The following is a 20,541-nucleotide window of genomic DNA, read 5'->3' on the forward strand; positions in this document are numbered from 1 at the left end:
CATAATGACTAGATATCACAAATGCATATTCTCGTGACCTCAGTTTATAAGTTTATAGTTTGTTTAACTTTTGTTTTTGTTGGATATAGGTCAAAAAAACCACTTCAAATGATTAATTATTTATTTTGTGGATGTCTCAATCTCTATGAGATCATCCTCAGGACTCTAAAAGATGCATAAAAATCAATTAAAATCATTATATTAAAAAATTATTGAACCAGTTTTATACAATTAAAATGACATTGATTAAAATTAATTATTTAAAAAAAATGGTTATAAAACTTAGCAAGATTCTATCAAAATGAAAAACTGCATATATTGTAGATCCTCCTCGTTAATAATAATAGCTGTAATATCATAATTAATACGAAAAAATGATAGGTCCTTCCGTGCTCTAGAATTTTTAATTCTTTTTTGTTTTGTTATAACCGTTGGAGATGAATTTTAGCAATAGCTGTGACACAATCGTTTCAAGCATCTAATTTTGTTATCAGTTCTTTATAAAAGTAAAAAACAATTTAAACTTTTTACTGTATTAATAAGTAATTAATTTACAATTTAAAAAAAATCAGGCCCGCATTTAGGAAAAATTCTTGATGATGGTTATTAATACGTTGAAACGTTTGGAAACGTAAAATGAATGAGATACACCATTTTCAAGAAAATAAAAAATGCAGGTCCCGGTTTAAAAAAAGTGATAGTCATTGCCAAGATACCAAACGTCATTAAGGGTGAAGTTTTGTAGAGCACAAAAATTATGTAATTAAAAGTGAGTTCTAAAACCAAATTAAGACAGTATATTATGTATACAATGTTATATCCTAATCGGATTTAAATTAATTGTCCTAATAAGTATTGCTTGGTATCACAATTATAGTTCCAAATAATACTTTAAAGGGTTTTATATTATAGTCTATAATTTTGTTTTAAGCAAATAACATAATTTTGATTATGTTGGTTAATAGGACTGTAAATATCTAAGCTAAATTACCTCAGACATTTCGACAGTAAAATTTTGCGATCCCTTATACCCAAATATACTACATATTATTCATATCGGGACATTTTATGAGAAAAGTATAAGATATATTTCTTTTACCATAAATGTTTTCAAGTTTGTAGTATTTTAGTGTTTAACTATTTTATTTTATCCCATTTACCGATAAGTATAGTATCACCAAAAATTGACAACAAAAATGGCATTAAAAAACCCTAACCAAACATTAAGCAAAGAATTGGTATAAAATAATAAATATATTTTTCTGTACAGATGTTCTTGGTTCTGCCAAAGGTTGGGCAGCCAGTATTCTCTTTCACGACAAGGTCAAAGAACAATTCACGCGATTTTTCAACAGGCCAGACACGTTCAGTTTAGGAGTGTGTAACGGTTGTCAATTGATGGCACTGATTGGCTGGGTGGGTTCACCTCTGAAAAGTGAGTATGCCATTCCGGATATTACTTTGGAGCATAATAAGTCCGAGAGGTTCGAGTGCAGATGGAGTACTGTAAGGATAGAAACTTCCGAAGCCATCATGTTAAAGGGAATGGAAGGATCAGTGTTAGGAGTTTGGGTATGTATTATTTAATTAAAATATTCTTTCAGTAAATATTTTCTTGTATGGATTATTGTCAGTATAGCAAGGGATGTAGTCTAGCTTTTTCCGGTGCAGTTATTGAAGTCGATATAATTATTTCGTTAGTGATCCTACACGATTTGTATAGCCATTGCGCCGTAGTGCCCAAAAAATGTCTATCTAATATACACTAACAGGTTGGGACACTTTTTAAGTGAATATTAAAAAAAAAAAATTAAAAAAATATTTTATTGATCTTAAAATTAATTTAATCGGATTTTTGTAATTGTTAATATTGAACTCGTATCCATTTTTCATTCTCTTCTTTTTTATTATGTTTTCTTGATCAGATTCAGCTAGTGCTTTTAAAATCTAATATGTAATTAAGTACATACAGGGTGGTCAGTAATAAATGCGCCAAAAAGCAATTCTAGGTTAAACTCGTGAAAATATCGATGTTGAGCCCATCCTTAGTAAAATGTCGCTCTTAATTAGGATACAGGGTGTTAAAATTTAACTTTCGAATCTGTCTTTTTTCCATAGCTTAAGTTGTTTTTAAGATCTCGACATAAAAACTGGAGATCGAAGATTGGTGGGGATGAGAAATATGATTTTATTGGATTTTTTGCCATAAAGTTCTCTACACATCTTTTGCGCTAGTTACAACATATTCACACGCTGTTTCGTGCAATAACTTTCTTACTAGTACCGTTTTATTATTTTTTATTAACACTTTTGTAGTACAGGTTGTACTACAAAATCGTTTTCAAAATATTTACATTTAAACATATTGTTGCACAGTTAAAAACAGTTTAACATTAAATTAAGATAATATTAAGAATGAATAAAATAATGGAATACATCACTTCAACAAATGCGCAAAATATTTATTAGTATTCACTTCAAGGCAATTTCTTATTTATTCCTGATATTATTAGTAGAATCAGGCAATTTTTGCAATAGTTACTCTCGTGTACGAATTTCTTCTGTATAAACTAGTGACTTAATATAACTTCAAAAGAAATCCAAAGGATTAAGATCCGGGTTACGCGGGGGCCATCGAAATTCACTACCTCAACCAAATCATCTGTGAGGCAACCAAAAGGTCGCTTCGTTCATAAAAAGAATTTTGTTAATAAATATGAAATCGTGATTGCGATTTTAAAGCAGAAATTGTCAAAACTGAAGCCTGGCTGATAAATAAGTTGGTAATAAATGTTGGACGGGATTTAAATTATAAGGACATAGTGTTTCAGTTTGTATAATTTCCAAATCTGCGGTTTTATTAGTAATGTTTGCCAAATCTCTTGTGCTTATACATGGATTTTCACCCCATTTCTCACTAAAATGTCTTTCTTGATCTACAGCTATTGCTTTAGGACGTTCAACACGATTGTTGAGGGCGAAAAAAACCCTGTTTCTCCTTGCTGACTGTATATTCTTTGTAAAATACTTCGTCAGGTGCCTTCTATTTGGGTATTGCATCTTAATGCCGCACGACTCTTAAAATGTACTTAAAAATTGATGCAAATCATGCCTCTCATTTCACTATTGGAATATTCATTAGGCCTAGGCATTATTAATTATTCAAAGTTATTCCATTTTTAATTACCGTTATAAAACCTATTTTTCAAATTAATAAGTGTCAAAACCAATGTCAATATGCCTGAAATTAGTTTAATGATTGTTAAATATCCATGTCACGTTAATTTGTTATCCGAAGTATCCGTATTTAGTGTTTTTGACTGTACAACAGAGCGTTTAAATGCAAATATTTTAAAAATGCGTTGTTTAACCGAAGTAAATGTTGTATACCTTTTTTTTCTTAAAAATCATTATTCTATTCATTACTTGAATAAAAAATAATAAAACTGTACTAGTAAGAAAGTTATAACATGAAACATGAAAAGCTTGTGAATATGGTGTAACTAGCACCATCTAGACCTTATGTCAAAAAATAGAATAAAATTATATTCCTCATCCCCAAAAACCCCCGATTTTCGAGTCGAAAATCTACTTTCCGATTCTGATATCAAAATTATACCGTGCCATTTAAATTTTTCTGGAAAAATCGAAGTATTTAATTTAAAAGACGTTTTTAATTTAAAAGACGCCTCCTACCAATTTTACCAAAAACTATCGCGTACTACTGGATACAATATTTAAAAGGACTTGCATTTCATTTTTAAACAAGCCGAAGTTAAATAATATCGGATGAACCTTGCCCACTTTTATAATTACAAAAAAATCCAATGATGTCAGATTGGTAGTTTCCGAGATATAGCCGCGATCTACGCTTAGTGAAACACCCTGTATAACTTGAAGCTGTGGTATATCTAATATTTTTCTAAATTGCCTAAATGTATAAAGGATATATATTAAATTTTTTATTGTATTATTAATATGTATGACTCACTTTAAGTTTTTATCAAGCAGACTACAAGTAAGGAGGATTATCTGCATTCGTTTCACACTAGTTTAGCATACTAAACATGCGTATCCAAAAATTAATGATACAACAACAGCAGCAACAACATACAGAGCACTAGTTTCAAAAAATAGCCACACCAGTGCTGTTGGTCAGAAGTGTACCTCACTCTGGCTCGACCCACCTTTTGACTGTTGATAGTGTTATTGTTTGCGAAACACTAATATTAATTACAAAGATAGAATACTGCCACGTGCAGTGTAGCCAATCAGAGCGAGGTACATTTCTGACAAACAAACTAGCTGAGATGGCTACTTTGCAAACCCATTTATCGTTCAATTTAGCGTACGTATCAACTCATTTGGGAGGCGCGGAGATTAGTCTATTTAGTTCCGGTCTCCTTGGTTTTTATCTATATTGATACACAAGTGCCTTATGTCCACTCGTCCGATAAAAATGTTACCTGTACCATAGTTATTATATTAGAACTAGATGTTCAAGTTTTGTTTTGTTAAAATCAATTGTAAGGATGGTAAAATCATTGCTTATATATTATTAGATGTCTTTCTGTAATTCCCTTAACGAGTCTCCCTCGTACATAATCACTGTATCGTCCGCGAAAGATGACACCCATGGTTTTCGATAGCTACTACTTGTTGCCTATGAAAAAGTTAAGATTCAAATACAGGGTGTCCATTTATAAACTGACACATTTTAACTGCTTATAAGTCGAGAACGAAAAATGACAACAATGTGTGGTTTTCACAGAACTTCATCAATATTTTTAAAGTTTTTTTTGACAGTGTTGCCAAGTTTCAAAATTTACCTGAAATAGGTGGAAAAAAATTGATTATTTTCAAAGGCCGATTTCTCAAAAATTTTAGATGTAACACCCTGTACTTTTTAATTTCACATTAAATTCTGTTAAATCCCCTTTCCGAAAATGTATAAATTGTCTTAAATTCATAATTTTTTTTTATAATTAAGTTTAAACCCTACAAAATTCAAACCTTCCAAAAAATAGAAAATCGGGCCCTTGAAAAAAGATATTTAATGTGCAAAACACTACTAGATCTTTTTAGAAATGAGCCGGATACCAATTTAATAATGTCTGATGAGGCAACATTTCACATCAGTGGTCGAGTAAATAAGTATAACTGCCGAATTTGGGGAAATGAAAATCCTCGAGTGTATAACGAATTTGAAAGAGATTCTCCTAAGCTGAACGTTTGGTGTGCAGTATCGAAATTTAAAATTTATGGGCCATTTTTTTTCAAGAAGCAACAGTGAATGGAAACAATTACACCGATATGTTGGAAACATTTTTTTATCCTCAACTTCAGCAGGATGGAATTTTAGACACGGTCTACTTGCAGCAAGACGGTGCACCACCACATTTCTCCAGGGTCGCAAGGGATTTTTTTTTTTATTTTTTTTTTTTTGGGTCGGTGGAGAAATTCTTTATGAACACTGGTTACGCGGCGCCGCCCCCAGTAGTGTGGGACTCAGTGTCGAGTCTGTTTCGTCCTATACCCACTAAAACTCCACCGCTGGGTGGTGCCTGTGGCTCCCTACACTGCGGTCTGCTAAGAAGCAGTCCTATTGTGTCCCATATGTTTAGTCCCACAGGTTCAATTCTGTAGCTTCAAGGAAGTCCAGGATTGTGCCCAGTGGTAGATTTCTTATACCCTCTGGTGCGGGTTTCTCTTCCCCTAGGAATGTTGCCCTGGTTTGATTAAATGCTTCACAGAAGCACTGTATATGAAGAGTTGTTTCGTCCTCCTCATTGCATCCCCTACATAGCGAGGTAACTGATTTCCCTAGCGTATGCAGGCGTTTCCTGCTGGGTGCATGGCCTGTAAGTAGCCCTGCGACCCTTCGCAGTTGTTGTCTGGAGAGGCCCAGTATGTTCTCACCCTTCTTGAAAGGTGGGCTGCCTATAAGTTGTTTGGATCGTTCCATCTTTGGCAGCTGCTCCCAGTAGAATTTGTTCTGGTTTGTTAGCCAGTTGCCGATTTCCCTCTTCCAGGTCTTATCGCTGACATAACATGTTGGTTCAGGGCTTACCAGGCTGTTGCTGGCTCCCTGGGTTGCAAGTTGGATAGCCCTTCTTGCAGCCTTATTGTTGCCCATATTCTCTGCTAGGATTATCTCTGGCCTATTTTGCGCTTCGGCGAGGTTCCTGAGATCCTCCCAGCAGCTTTGCACAGTCCTTGACTTAGTCTCGAACTGTTGTAGTGCAAGTGTCGCAGCCTGGTCTCCTGTAAAAATTGCGAAAGTTTTGCCTCTTGGCAGCCCTTCTCTCATCAGTTGGACACAGGTTTGAATTCCTATTATGCTTGCCTGTAAATTTGTTGTTTCGAGGCCCAGGTTTAGCATAAGTTGTCTGCCCTGTTGTTCGTCCTCCACCATGCCCACAGCTACCCCGATCTTGGATCGTTTGGTTGCCGTGTGCCATACTGAGTAACCTCTTTGCCTGAGCCTGTTCGCTTCTGCGTCCAGTGGTCCCCTTTTTTCTTTGATGATAAAAGGTTTGTCTAGGTATGTGACCTTGGTTCTGTCTGTTCTTAGGGCCAGGCGCCCAAGGTCCTGTATCTTGTCAAATAGGGCATTGTGCCCATCTTTCGATAGGATTGTTGCGCCATTTGACAGCAGTCTTTTCGCCCCCGTTATAGCTTCAGCCCGTACCACTAAGTGTAGCGGGCTTAGTCCTATCAGGTTCTCTAGGGCAGCAGTCGGCGTTGTTGACATCGCTCCTGTTATGCCCAGACATGCTATTCGTTGTGTTTTGTTGAGTATCTGTATTACAGTCCTCTTTTCTGCCGCATGCCACCATATGGGTGCTGCGTATGTAATGATGGGTCTAACCATTGTCGTGTACATTTAATGTACCATTTTTGGTGACAGTCCCCATGATCTACCGAACATTCTCTTGCAGTACATAAGAGTTTTCGTGGCTTTATTTGTAGCCTGGATTACATGTTTCTTGAAGCTGAGTTTTTTATCCAGGGTTATACCTAGATATTTGACCTCGTCTTCAAGTCGCAGATTTTCTCAATAAAATTTTATGTTTCTAATGGGCTCTAGTTTCCTTCTTTTGGTAAAGGAAACCAGAGTAGTTTTTGTGGGATTTACCCTTAGTTGTTCTTCCTCACACCAGTGCTCGACAGTAGTCAGGGCTCTTTGCATTTTTTCGAATACATAAGCCTGACTACCCCCTCGTGTAAGGATGACTATATCGTCAGCATATCCTATAGCAAGGATAAGCTGCCTCTCCAGTCGTATCAGCAAGCTGTCCGATACAAGGTTCCACAGCAGCGGTGACAGTACGCCCCCTTGCGGTGTTCCCCTGCACACTTTGGCCTTAACCGTTGTGCTGTTGAGATTTGCTGCTACTTTCCTATGATTTAGCATTTGGGTTATCCAGCCGCCAATCATGGGATGTATTCCTCGTGCTGCTATCGCACGGTTGATTGAGTCATATGATGTATTGTCGAATGCTCCCTCAATATCTAAGAAAGCTCCTAGGGCGATCTCTTTGTTGTTCAGAGATTGTTCGACCCTCTGGGTTATCTCGTGAATCGCTCATTCACAAGATTTACCTGTTTGGTAGGCATACTGGTGTCGATGTAGAGGGTTGACCCGTAATACATTGTCCCTGATATACCTTTCTATGAGCTTTTTCTCTGTTTTTAGGAGGAATGATGTAAGGCAGATTGGTCGGAAGGATTTAGGTTTCGCATAGGAGTCGCGTCCCGTCTTTGGTAGAAATACTACTTTTGCTTCCCTTCAACTCTCTGGTATATGCGCCGTGGCTAGACTTGCCCGCATTATTTTACATAGTGCAGGCAGCAGCAGTTCGCTACCCCGCTGTAGCATGACTGGCATTATGCCATCCATTCCGGGAGATTTAAATGGTTTGAAGGAATTTATCGCCCATTTAACCTTCTCGTAGGTTACTACCTTTTTCGCTAGTTCCCAGTGTTCCCTTTTGCCCCTGTTCGGAATGATAGGAGTTGGGTCCTGGGTATGTCCTGGTTGGTGGAGAATTTTCGATCCCGGAAAGTGCGTGTTCAGCATTAAGCCAAGCATTTCTTCCTCGGTTGTCGTATATTCTCCATCGGCTTTTAGACAAGAGCCTAGGGTTTGTCGTGGCCCTTTGGATATTGCCTTGTGGAGTCTAGCATATGCTGGTGTCTCTGTTGGTCCCGGCATAGCTTCCTCCACCCTTTTTTCTTTGCTCTTTTTATAGCATCATTGTACCTGGTTAAGTGTTGTCTGTATAGATTCCACTCGCCAGTTCTTTTGGCTCTGTTAAAAAGCTTTCTTACTGTCTTCCTTAGCTCGCCCAATTCTTGGTTCCACCATGAGGTGTTCCCTGCTTGACGCGGTTTGCTTAGTGGACATGAGTTTTCAAAAGCAATTTTAATAGCCTCAGTGACTGACTCTGTCAGCACTTCGAGCTCTACATTGTCTTTTGCCTCCGTTGGACAATTTTCCAGTTCGCGTCCTAGTATCTCATTGAAGAGGTCCCAGTCCGTTTTCCTGGCGTTCCTGTAGGTCTCCGGATTTGTATCCATAGTTTCTAGATCGAATCTTATGTACCTGTGATCCGACAAACTTGGTTCGTCAGATACATGCCATTTTTTAACGAGGTCGCAGATGCGTCCCTTGCCAATGGTTAGATCAATTACTTCTCTGCGGAGTATGTTGACGAAGGTCGGTTCCTCCCCCACATTAAGTATATTTAGACCGGAGGCAGCACAGTAATTTAATAATGATTCGCCTCGTTTGTTTGTTCCAGTGCTTCCCCAGATAGTGTGGTGAGCATTGGCGTCACAGCCTATTATAAGGTTTTCCAATCTTTGATGGTCTATCAACCTCCGAACTGTTGTCGGAGGTGGTTCCCCTTGTTGATCGTACGGAAAGTATGCTGATACTATTATTGTATCGTAGCTCCTCTCCGCTGTTTTGATTTGTACTTTGACCGCCGCTGTGTCCCTGTTACAAAACTCCCACAGCGGTGTGGCCTCTATATCTTTTCTTATAAAGATACAGCTTCTTAGGTTAGGTCCCTCTTTTGGGTCTGACACTAGTCTCCCGTTGAGGTTTCCTAGTCCCCTTATCTGGCCCCTATAAGTATAAGGTTCCTGAATCAGGGCTATCTGAATATTGTTGTCGGCTATGCATTTTTGTAAGGCCGCAGTGGCTGCTTTGCAGTGGTGGAGGTTAATTTGTATCAGCCTCGCACCCATTGCGGAGAGCGATTTTAAGAAGAAGAGGTTCCCGGCAATCCCTCTGTTTCCATAGGGGTTGCCTGGTCCCTCTTCTCTTTCTCTTGGCTGCCGGCCAAGTGTCTAATTTTTATGCTGCCAAAGTTGAGGTATAGCGATTGATTCGCTTCCCTTACTTTGGCCCAGGATTTCTCGTCCATGAGGAGCGTTACCAGGCAACCCTTGTCGTCCTGGTCCTTCCTCATGTCGAGCACTTTCCACAAGCTGGTGTTGATGTTGTTTTGAACATCCAGCTTGTGTAGGAGTGCTTTCGGTTCCTCAGTAGGTCCCGGCACCCATGTTATTGCCTTCACCGGTCTGTGAAGTTTGCCGTCCTCCGTTATCTGGAGTTCAGCCCCTTCCCAGGGAGTTTCCTTCTGCACCAGTCCGACGAGCCAATTTTTAGTTGACTCGTCGACACAGGTGATGTGAAGGATTCCCCCACCATGGCTTGCGCCTGCAAACTTGGGCGCAATTTGTGATCCGCTCTGCAAGGGATTCCTTAGATATTACTTTTGGCAACAGATGGGTAGGGCGAGCAGGTCCAATCGAGTGGGCACCTTATTCTCCCGATCTAACCATTCCAGATTTTTGTATATGGGGCTATGTAAAAGACCGTTGCTACAATCCAACCCCAAGAAATTTGGATGAACTGCGCGACAACATAGTAAACGTTTTCAACCAAATTACACCGCGAATGCTACAAAACGCCTTTGGCAACTTATTTCTCCGTCTACATTTGTGTTCCGAGCAAAATGGGGGTCATATTCCGCAGCTAATCTATTAGTTATAAATTAAAATTAATTTCTTCAATTGTTTGTTGTTAAAATTGTTGTAAATAGTTGTAATTTAATACATAGAATAAATACTTTTTATAGACATGGCAATAGTCAAATTATTTAATAATGATCATGCTAAAGCGATACATAGGCAATTACCAGAAAATGTGCATCAATCACCGAATATGTATTTTAGGAAAATTTTCAAAAAGGTGTCATTTACTAAAATTGGCTCTGTAAAAAAAAATAATGAATTTAAGACAATTTATACATTTTCGGAAAGGATTTAACAGGCATTCATGTGAAATTAAAAAGTACATGGTGTTACATTTAAAATTTTTGAGAAATCGGCCTTTGAAAATCATCAATTTTTTCCTCTTATTTCAGGTAAATTTTGAAACGTGGCAACACTGTCAAAAAAAATTTTAAAAATATTGATGAAGTTCTGTGAAAACCACACATTGTTGTCATTTTTCGTTCTCGACTTATAAGGAGTTAAAATGTGTCAGTTTATAAATGGATACCCTGTAGTTTTAAGGCATGACCTCCGAGTCCCAGATTATTTTAAATGTCAATCAACATTTTTTAAAATTTAACATTTCTGGAGTAATACTCTAGAATGCCTCCTAAATTTTTAGCTTTTCTGTAGGCCTAACGTTCAATATAAACAGTCTACGTAAAAGACCCCTAACAAAAAATTCAAATTTGTTCAAGTGTTGTGATTTTGGAAGCACTTAAACCAGAAGTGCCATGAAATAATTAAATATATCAAACAATGCTCGCTTACGTAACATACTGATAGACAAAATTTTATTTATTTTAATTAAAAATCATACAATATTTTCTTTACCCAGTCTCTTTTAAACATTTTCAGGTGGCCCATGGCGAAGGTCGATTTGCGTTCAAAAACGATACTGTCTACGAGAACTTAGTACAGAATAATCTCGTCGCTTTGCGATATGTTGACGATAACAGTAACCCAACTGAAGTTTATCCCATGAACCCTAATGGAAGTATTGAAGGTCTTGCAGGTAAATTAATTGTTATAATGTTAATATAGATTTTTTTTCAATTGTAAAAAAAGGCAAAATCAATGCGTTTTAAATTTTACCTTCGTATTTCAACATTAAAAGCAAATAAATCCGATATTTTAGGTGTTTGTTCCGCTAATGGAAGACACCTGGCAATTATGCCTCATCCAGAAAGGTGTGCCCAATCATTCCAATGGCCTTACATGCCAAGAGACTGGATCCATCATCAAAAGAGTCCTTGGGAGAAAATGTTTAAGAACGCATACGATTGGTGCCTTAGTAACAAGTTCAATGTAGTCTATTATTAAAACAAGTGCCGTAATACTCGTAAGTTAAAATTTCCTTCAAACGCAAAACTAAAATAATAAAACTTTATATTGTTATTGCAATGAAATTGTTTAAACGTTTCTATAACATTTTCTATTGTATACAGAAATGTGCATTTATAATATTGCAACAAAGTGCCTTAATTGTTGTTAATTCATTCTTTATATTTTTGTTACCTACCTTTATAAATGCAATAGAATTTACAAATCCTTAGTTTTTTTATTATATATAGATTTTGTATTATTTGTTGTCTGATTTCTTCTTTTTTAACTTATCCTGAATACATTTGGCAAGTATCGTAACTATAGATATATATATAGATATAGTCGAAAGGTATTTTGATTTAGCAATCAGGTGCAGAATTTTAGTTATAAAATATGACAAAGGCTTGAGACGAGGGCTTAAATTGAAAACTGCAAGGTTGTGTGAATACTTTTGCATATAAGTTATGCAAAAAACCAGTTTTTTGTTGTTTTTTTTTTTAATATTTTTTTAATTCTTATTGAAATTCTCTACAATTTGTTTAAGTTTAGAGGTAACAGAGGTTAATTAATAAGGATGCAGCATAAATGCTCGCGGCTCATCATTCAGTGACTAGGTTAATTAATTAATGAGAAAAAAAATTGAGGACGTCACTGAGTTCCCAATTTATACAGGAAGATAGCGCCTTAACTATACGAGGTAGAGCAAAAAGTTGTAGGGTTGACAAAAACCTTCGAACTAAAAATATTTTTATGTATACTGGGTGTGTCACAAAAAAGTTACTATAAATTATGATTTTTTTTAAATGGTACGCCCTGTATATTATGGTACTAAAATGTGAGGCAAAAAGAGAACTTTACTTTGGTATAACGTTTTTAAAATATCCGTGCGGCGCACAGTATTGCAACTTTTAAATTTTCAACTAACCACTTTAATATTTTTATTTATACATGATCGCTTAAACCAATAACATTAAATCGTATTTTAAACAAAAAAGTGCATTGGTGTCTCTATACAGGGTGAAACAAATCAGGACAAAAATCATTATTCAACTATAAGCTAAAGTAACCATTTTTTTGGTTTTATTCATACATGGACACTTTTACCAACAACCTATCAAATTATAGTTTGAATAGGAATTGATGTCTTTATACAGGGTGAAACAAATCAAGACAAAAATCATTATCTAATTTAAAGTTAAAGTAACCAATTTTTTGGTTTTATTTATATATGAATACTTTTACCAACAAGCTATCAAATTATACATAGTTTGAATAAAAATTGGTGTCTTTATACAGGGTGAAAAAAAAAAGAAGTTATTTACAACACTAAACATCTTCGGGTACATTATCATTTTCTAAAAGTAACGAATCTACTTCTATATGGTCATTTAAATATTCTACAATATCCATATCTCACGTTATGGGTTTGTTTTGTTTTTTTGACAGATTTCTAAGATAAGCCAAGTTAGGGTCGGAAGCTATCAAAAGGGTTCTAATGAGATCTGTATTGCTTTGAATTCTCGATATTTTTCGTGTATGATGTAAACGAATTTTTCTAAATTCTTTGTGTCTGGCTTCGAGAGCATCTTCTGCCAACTGCCCTACAGGGAGTTCAAAAAAGCTAATAATTTCACAACCGCGCGTTAAAATTCTATAAACAGTACTAGGCATGTAGTACCATTCATAAAAATTTTAATAAATGCTCCTAGTATCAATAAGTAAGGACTGAATTTTAGGTACGTTAATCTTAGAAGTTTTTAATTAGAGTTGAGTCGATACCTGTTATTTCAGAGCAAATTTCTACGTTTTTAAAAAATGTCCTGGCAGTATTTCCATCATTTGTGGAACCATACCCGCGCTTTGGCTTATCGACAATTAATCCCAATTTGTCTTTAAATTCTAACTGAATTCTATTTTGTATTTTCAAAAATTTCCATACTTTCACCACCTTTTACTTGCCACGTTTTTAATTGTAAGCGATAGGCGATGTGCAATACACACTCAAAAAAACTAATCCAGCAATGAAGTGTCGATAGGCCAAAGCGATAGTTTTCAGCATTTGGTGTTCTTTGAAGCACTGAGTCCTGGTTCAGCCTTGGTGTGGCTCCACAAATAATGCACCTGGATGTAGAACAGGTTTCTGAAAGGATATTGGCCACACTACCGTCAAACATAGTGAATAGCATTTCGTAAGAAACATTTACATTTTTTTCTGAAATAAAAAGATGGTAATTATTAAGATTAGTTATTAATGACTCAATTTCGCTATGAACGGTTTGAACAACATCTGAAGTTTCTTTTGTAAAGTTAAATGCAATTGGTCGACAATACATTGTTGATGATGAACGTGGGTTAGACCATATACTTTCTCCATTTTCATTATCAATTAATCTAAGAGGAACTAATGCGACAAGAAACATGTACTTATCTGTTGACAAACTATCTTCAAATTTTTGCTTATAAAGACTATGCCCCGAACTACCGTCAAACCCCCATTTGCAAATTAATTTAAAATTTTAGTCAGAATGTATTACAATATCCTGAATTTTTAAAATACTCTCTGCAGTTTTTTTTACAAGCTCTTGAAGATTAACTTCAGCTGAAGTGTCAGTCACAATAATTTGCGAGAGTAGAAATGTTTTTTTACATTCAAATAGAGTGCGATAGCTCGGAAAACAGTTTGTAAGAAAAGAATTAATCTTAAAATTAATCTTTAGGTCGTGGTAAAGTGCTCGGCATCTTCCACAATTGTTCCACTATCTTTCTAACGAAACAGAAAATAGCTTGCTGCTATTTAGCAGCTTTGCTTCAATGTCAGTTGAACAATTATCTAATGCAAAATAAGTTTTAATTGTTTCCATTATTCCTGATGCCTTTTAATTTTTTTCGCAACTTAGCCATTTTTCATACAGGATTGTATTAGGTATGGTTTTTTCTAAAAAACAAAAATTCCGCATTATTCCGCAAAAAGTAATGGGTGTCATTTAAAAGCAAACACTTTGGAGGATTGATCCCAAAAATTTTATGAAACAACTTTAAACTATTTTTTGTAAATCTTGATGAAAGTGAGAAAAAGGGTATTTTAACACTTTTAATTATATATGTGCAAAAGGCTTAACATAAAATGATAACTTACCTTCGAAAATGTTGTTTATACTTAAGTGTAAAAATATATTAACTTTAAAACACTAGTGCACACTACAACAATTTTATTTTAAACTAAACTTCTAAAAATAACCACAAATCTTTATCGGTATAAAATGTTTTTATTATCCAAAAATTTCTGAATAAAAAAGTTAAGGGTACCTGCCTTATCTCACTCGGGTATTTTGCTAAATATAACACCAAGAATGTTTTAAAAATTAAATACTTTATTTGTGCATCTTTGTCCATTGGTTGCAACACTGTGCGGCGTTGCAACGTAATTCATTTTTTTATGTTATTTTTTGCCTTTTAGATGGTTCGTTTAAAAAATCATAATTAACTTAAAATTTATTCTGCACCTATGAAACTTGTACCACAGTTAGTCTAGGGTACCTCCTCTAAGCTGACTATGATAATTTGTAATTTTTTAATACAGGGTGTTTTTAAAGAACTTTTAAACTTGCTGAAATAAATACGCAATATCTCAAATTTTTCAAATGGAACATCCTGTATATTTTTATCTAATTAAGTTTCTCACTCAAATACCTTCATTTTTTATTTAATATGTCCTATAGCTAAACCAAATACTTTTTGAGATATTTTAACTTTTTTGTCAAATTCTATGCATAAAACGGGTATTCTTTAAGTTTTGATCGAGGTTGCTTAGAAACATTGGTTTAAATCTCAAATAATAATTGTCAGATTATTAATTTTATGACAGCAGTAGACAAAATCAATGTTTTTTCTTCAAAAACCATTTTAGAAATTATTATCAGTGAGTTAGTTAATCGATTTTTAATTTTTATTGTTCATTTTGTAATCAATATGAATTTTCCTCGTGAGGAATTTGTTGATATGATATATGCCCTTAGAGCTCTGAAAGAAATAGCCTCTTGGCATCTAGAATTTATGCGCAACTTTATCCTGAAAGCAGACATCCTCAAGCACAAGTGTTTCAAAAACTAAAAGAAAGATTTGAGAGAACAGGAAGTGTAATTTATGAAAAACATGAACGGGTGAAGCCAGTTACAAATGAAGAAAACATGATGACAGTAGCTTTAAGTGTCGTTGAAGATCCTCATAAAAGCGTTAAGCAGCTTGCTAAAGAATTACCCTTTAGTGCAACATCAATATCTCGCATGCTTCGAAGCGAAAAATTCCATCCTTACCATAGTCAATTGTTGCAGGAATTACTTCCCCAGGATTATGAGAGAAGAATGGCTTTCTATCATTGGGCGCAGAATAAGTTTCGTCTGCCTGAATTTTTTAATTTTGTGCTTTTTTCGGATGAAGCTACAATCCATAATAATGGCAGTGTTAATAAACATAATTTTCATTATTACGACACCAGCAATCCATTCTTCACCCAAGAAATTCATCATCAACATAAATGGTCGCTTAATGTTTGGGTAGGAATAATAGGACATTACGTTATTGGACAGCACTTTTTTAATGGACATCTTACCGGTGAAATATATTTAAACTTTTTACAAAACGATTTTAATGTCCTTCTACAAACGTTGCCTGACCATGTTCGAGATAGGATTTGGTTTCAGCATGACGGCGCTCCAGCTTATTATAGCCATGCTGTTAGAAATTTTTTAAATCAGCATTTTGATGACCGGTGGATAGGGAGAGGTGGGCCGGTCCCTTGGCCCGCAAGGTCCCCAGATTTGACTTAACTGGATTTTTTGTTGTGAGGATATGTGAAGGAAAAAGTCTATCAAACAATTCCTACCACAAGTGAAAATATGAAAAATAAAATTCTGGAGATTTTTCAAACAGTCACGTCACTTATGTTGGAAAAGTTAATTACTCATTCTCAAAAAGGGTAAACGCTTGCGTACAAAATTTAGGAGGTCATATTGAACACAATTTATAATAATTGTAATTGATCTTTAAAATTTAAAATTAGTGTAACGATGTACATTTATGCAAAAATACGTAAGTACCTACCTAGTATGTAATTTAATTTTGCTGTTTTTTTTTAGCAGTTTAGGTGAATAATTGTGTTAGTTAATTTTTCAAGTAGGTAATAATAATAATAATAATTGTAGGAAAAGTAATAATTCTAATTCTTTGATAATTTTTTCTAAGCAATCTTGATCAAAACTTTTAGAATACCCGTTTTATGCATAGTATTTTACAGAAAACTTATAATATCTCAAAAAGTACTTGGTTTAGCTATAGGACATATTAGATAAAAAATTAAGGAATTTGAGGTACAAACTTAATTAGATAAAAATATACAGGCTGTTCCATTTGAAAAATTTGAGATATTGCGTATTTAATTTCAGCAAGTTTGAAAGTTCTAAAAACACCCTGTATTAAAAAATTACAAATTATCATAGTCGGCCTAGGGTGCCTTAGACTAACTGTGGTACAAGTTTCATAGGCGCAGAATAAATTTTAAGTTAATTATGATTTTTTAAACGAACCCTCTAAAAGGCAAAAAATAACATACAAAAATTAATTACGTTGCAACGCTGCACGGAACTTTTAAAAACGTTATACCAAAGTAAAGTACTATTTTTGCCACCCGTATATTTAACCATAGGTCAACATAAAATGCAATATAAAAAGGTGGACAAGAAAAGAGTGCTGAGCTAGCCTATCTCGCGGAGAGTGGTCGTGCAAGTTCTTTAAAACAAAGGAAGTAAATAAAATAAAGCTCAGGGGCGCCAGTGACCAAATTACCCTTAAAACACCCCTATAGAATTTAAGTAAAGGGCCACACAATACTTACTATAAAACTACTGCATAAAATAAAGACCCAAGTATCTACGAATTATAAGTCTTGTAAAAGCTCTGCCTCTGGAAATTAGGGTCAAATAAAAGCTTTAAAATTTATTTTCAAATGACAGGTAAATTTAATTCAAATTTAGGTTGTTAATTATATAACTTTAATTGGGGGAAGAACCGTAAAGTTATGAAAACATCAACAGTACAAAAAAACGCGCTATTATACCACGGTATCACTTAATAAAGCTTAAAAAAAAATACAACGATAAACCCACCTTATTGTGATCACAATTTGGTTTACACTTCTGCCGATATAAATTGCTAATTTTGTAGCTATTAATCCACAAAGGAACGCAAAAATTACTAAAGCGTTAAATTACCACAAAACAGCGATTTTAGTCTGTACTAGTTGCACATGATCTTGGCAGAAAATGACCGATGCTCGGTGGTTTACCGTGAGCGAAAAACCCAAAAAAAAAACGAAAAACGCGTATAAAAGAGTTTTTACAAAGAATGCCAGACTAGGATTCTTTTCAAATGAATATTATTTATACAGGATGGCTGTGAATTAAACAGTAATATACAGTACGATAATTTTTGTTTGATTAAATAGTTAAGAAACTTTGTTTTTAAAGAATTAGACTAATATATAATATGTTTAAGCAAAAATCAACCGTTACAAGTACCATAATTTACAGGGCGTTCCATTTAAAAAAAATCATATTTTATAGTAACTTTTTTGTGACACACCCAGTATACATAAAAATATTTTTAGTTCGTAGGTTTTTGTTAACACTACAGCTTTGCTGTAGAACTTTTTGCTCTACCTCGTATAGTTAAGGCGATATATTAGCCGTACACCTTGTTGGCACATCCTGTAGAAAAAAATAAACCGCGGATCAAAACCAGATGATGCTCGTTCAAAAGAAATCCCTACTCCGAGACTAAGACAAGTGAGAGTCAGAGACATATGATTACCCTAAATATTACAATTTAAACAAATGTACACCTATTTATAGATTTGAGAAATGCCACTCAGAACCTCACAAAAAAAATATTTAGATTAAAAAAAATACAAGATTTTCAGATAACCAATCCTTACTAGTCCTTATAAGGGTTTGCAAATCATCATTGGGGCACAATGAACCCTACTCTACATCCTTTCAAAACCCGTCATACCATACGTCAACCTCCAGTTTTGTAAGTACAATTTATATGTTGAAACTAATAATCAAACCTTAGAACACTGAATACTATATATTTCTCTTAATCACTGAAGAGTTTCTTTAATTTCCTATATAATAATATATACTTTGGGATAAAGCAACAAACTTTTCAGAATACAAAATATTCTTAAAAAAGCTAATGAAAAAAAAAGGAACTTGGCAACGTAGAATAACTGATATGTTTACAAAGCAGGTATCCATTGTTGGCACATTTTTGCGGCGTTTACTGGTTTGAATAAGCAAAAAATTTGCCAGATTATAATAATATACTTAATTCTATTTATATTTTCCTAAAAAATTACACAAATTGTTACTCATCTTTTATAATATTATAATCTATAAGGATGACAGCTAACTCTGTGCAAGAAAGATTTGCATTTCTTTTCTTCCAATATAATTCGTGCTCGCGGAAGAAGAATGTTACAACTCACAAGGTATTTTTTACAAAGAGCGCGGCGCCGCTAAAGAAGATTGCTGAATTTTAGTTTACCAAGAGCTCTGAGTAGAAAATCGTCGCATGCACGCAGGATATGTGACACACTTACCTTACCATTTTTCAGCCAAAAAAAAGCTTATAATTTTATTATTAATAAAAAAAGGCACTGAATTTACTCAAAATAACCTTTTTATATTAATAATATGCGAAAGGTAAACGACACTATTCAAACGTAAGCAACGAGCGAACTTGCCAAAAATCTTTATCGGTCTTAATAATCTTTACAATCTCTGTCTCCAAGCGAAGTTTACAGCGTTGCTGTTCTGTGTGAAAATTTGACGATTTAAAGAAGCGAAATTGAATTGTCGAAACAGTGGGCTGCCAAGGCAGTTATGCATATAGGTCTCCTAATTGACCCGTCAGCGTATTGGCATTCTATACCATTATTCAGATCGGCACTATATTGAATCGTGGTAGACTATGGCCATATGCATTATCTAATTTCATAGGCCATCCTATACTACAATTTAGAGCTTCGCTATTACTTTAGCGCACTGAAATACTGAAATGCAGTACGCATGGATGTCAATTGCTGCGCCTCACGTAGCGGATTTATACCGCGACTCAGATTCGGTGATGCATGTGGGATAAAAGTTGGGTTATATTATTTGTTATTGTTTTGTTTTTTACGTGATCAAACAAGGTTTATCGGGAGTTTATCTTTCGTTTTTTTTAAATTTAGAATGGATTATAAAAATATATTAGTGGAAATGTGTAGTGAGGACGATTCTATAATCGAATATCTTGAACTCACAAATGATGGTTTTAAAGCTAAAATTCGATTTAAAAAACCAGTATGTTGAAGACAATAGTATTTGTTGTGGCAAATGGTTAGCTATATTTAGTAATAAAACAAGTACTAACTGGATTGTGCGTTATACATACCCATCAGCAAAGCGATACGTATATCGAAAAATGTTTAAATGCCAGCACAGCGGTTTTAATAAAGCTAAAACCAGAAAAAGGGAAGACACTAGAGTTAGAGACAAGAAATGTAATGCCACCGTTGATTTTTTAATAAAAATTATCAACAAAAACACTATAAAAAACGATCGGTATGTGACACGAGGCTATAATGGATGTGTTACGGTAAGTGTTATGTTAATTTACTTTACCTATGTACATTCACACTAAATTACCCTTAGTATTAGCCAATGCACAATAAAATCCCACGGAACGGAAAGTAAAAGATTTATATGAAAAGTGGAGGTAAGTTATTTTTTGTATATCTACATCGCCTCGCCTTGAAAATATCTTTAAATTTTACCGATTTTACGTAGAACTTTCTCCTTGTTTTAGAAATTTAAATTTTGGAGGCCGAGATGAATCTTTAGTGGTGAGGTCCTAAAAGAAAAGGCTGAATTTTACCATAAAAAAAGGACAGAACATAATAGCGGTTAAGGAGAATCCTTTGATTGTAATTATACTCACACCAATCATGATGCGTACTTACAAGGAAGATTTTTCTAAAGAAATTGTGTTTGTGGACTCTATATAGTGCGCTTCCAAAATTGGAGCCTTGTCATGAGCTTGTGT

General features: G+C 34.7%; 1 protein-coding gene across 1 annotated transcript in view; it reads left to right on the top strand.

The window, feature by feature from the left end:
* Positions 1-11,656, top strand: part of LOC126744648 (phosphoribosylformylglycinamidine synthase) — a 130,164-nt gene extending 118,508 nt beyond the window's left edge. Inside the window, exons 16-18 of the mRNA XM_050452153.1 lie at positions 1,271-1,572; positions 10,930-11,086; positions 11,210-11,656. Coding sequence (XP_050308110.1) covers positions 1,271-1,572; positions 10,930-11,086; positions 11,210-11,394 — 644 coding nt within the window. The 3' untranslated portion in view covers positions 11,395-11,656. The remainder of the gene's footprint in view (positions 1-1,270; positions 1,573-10,929; positions 11,087-11,209) is intronic.
* Positions 11,657-20,541: the final 8,885 nt, after the last annotated feature.

This window comes from Anthonomus grandis, chromosome 14 (genome assembly GCF_022605725.1).
Source record: "Anthonomus grandis grandis chromosome 14, icAntGran1.3, whole genome shotgun sequence".
Classification (NCBI taxonomy): Eukaryota; Metazoa; Arthropoda; class Insecta; order Coleoptera; family Curculionidae; genus Anthonomus; species Anthonomus grandis.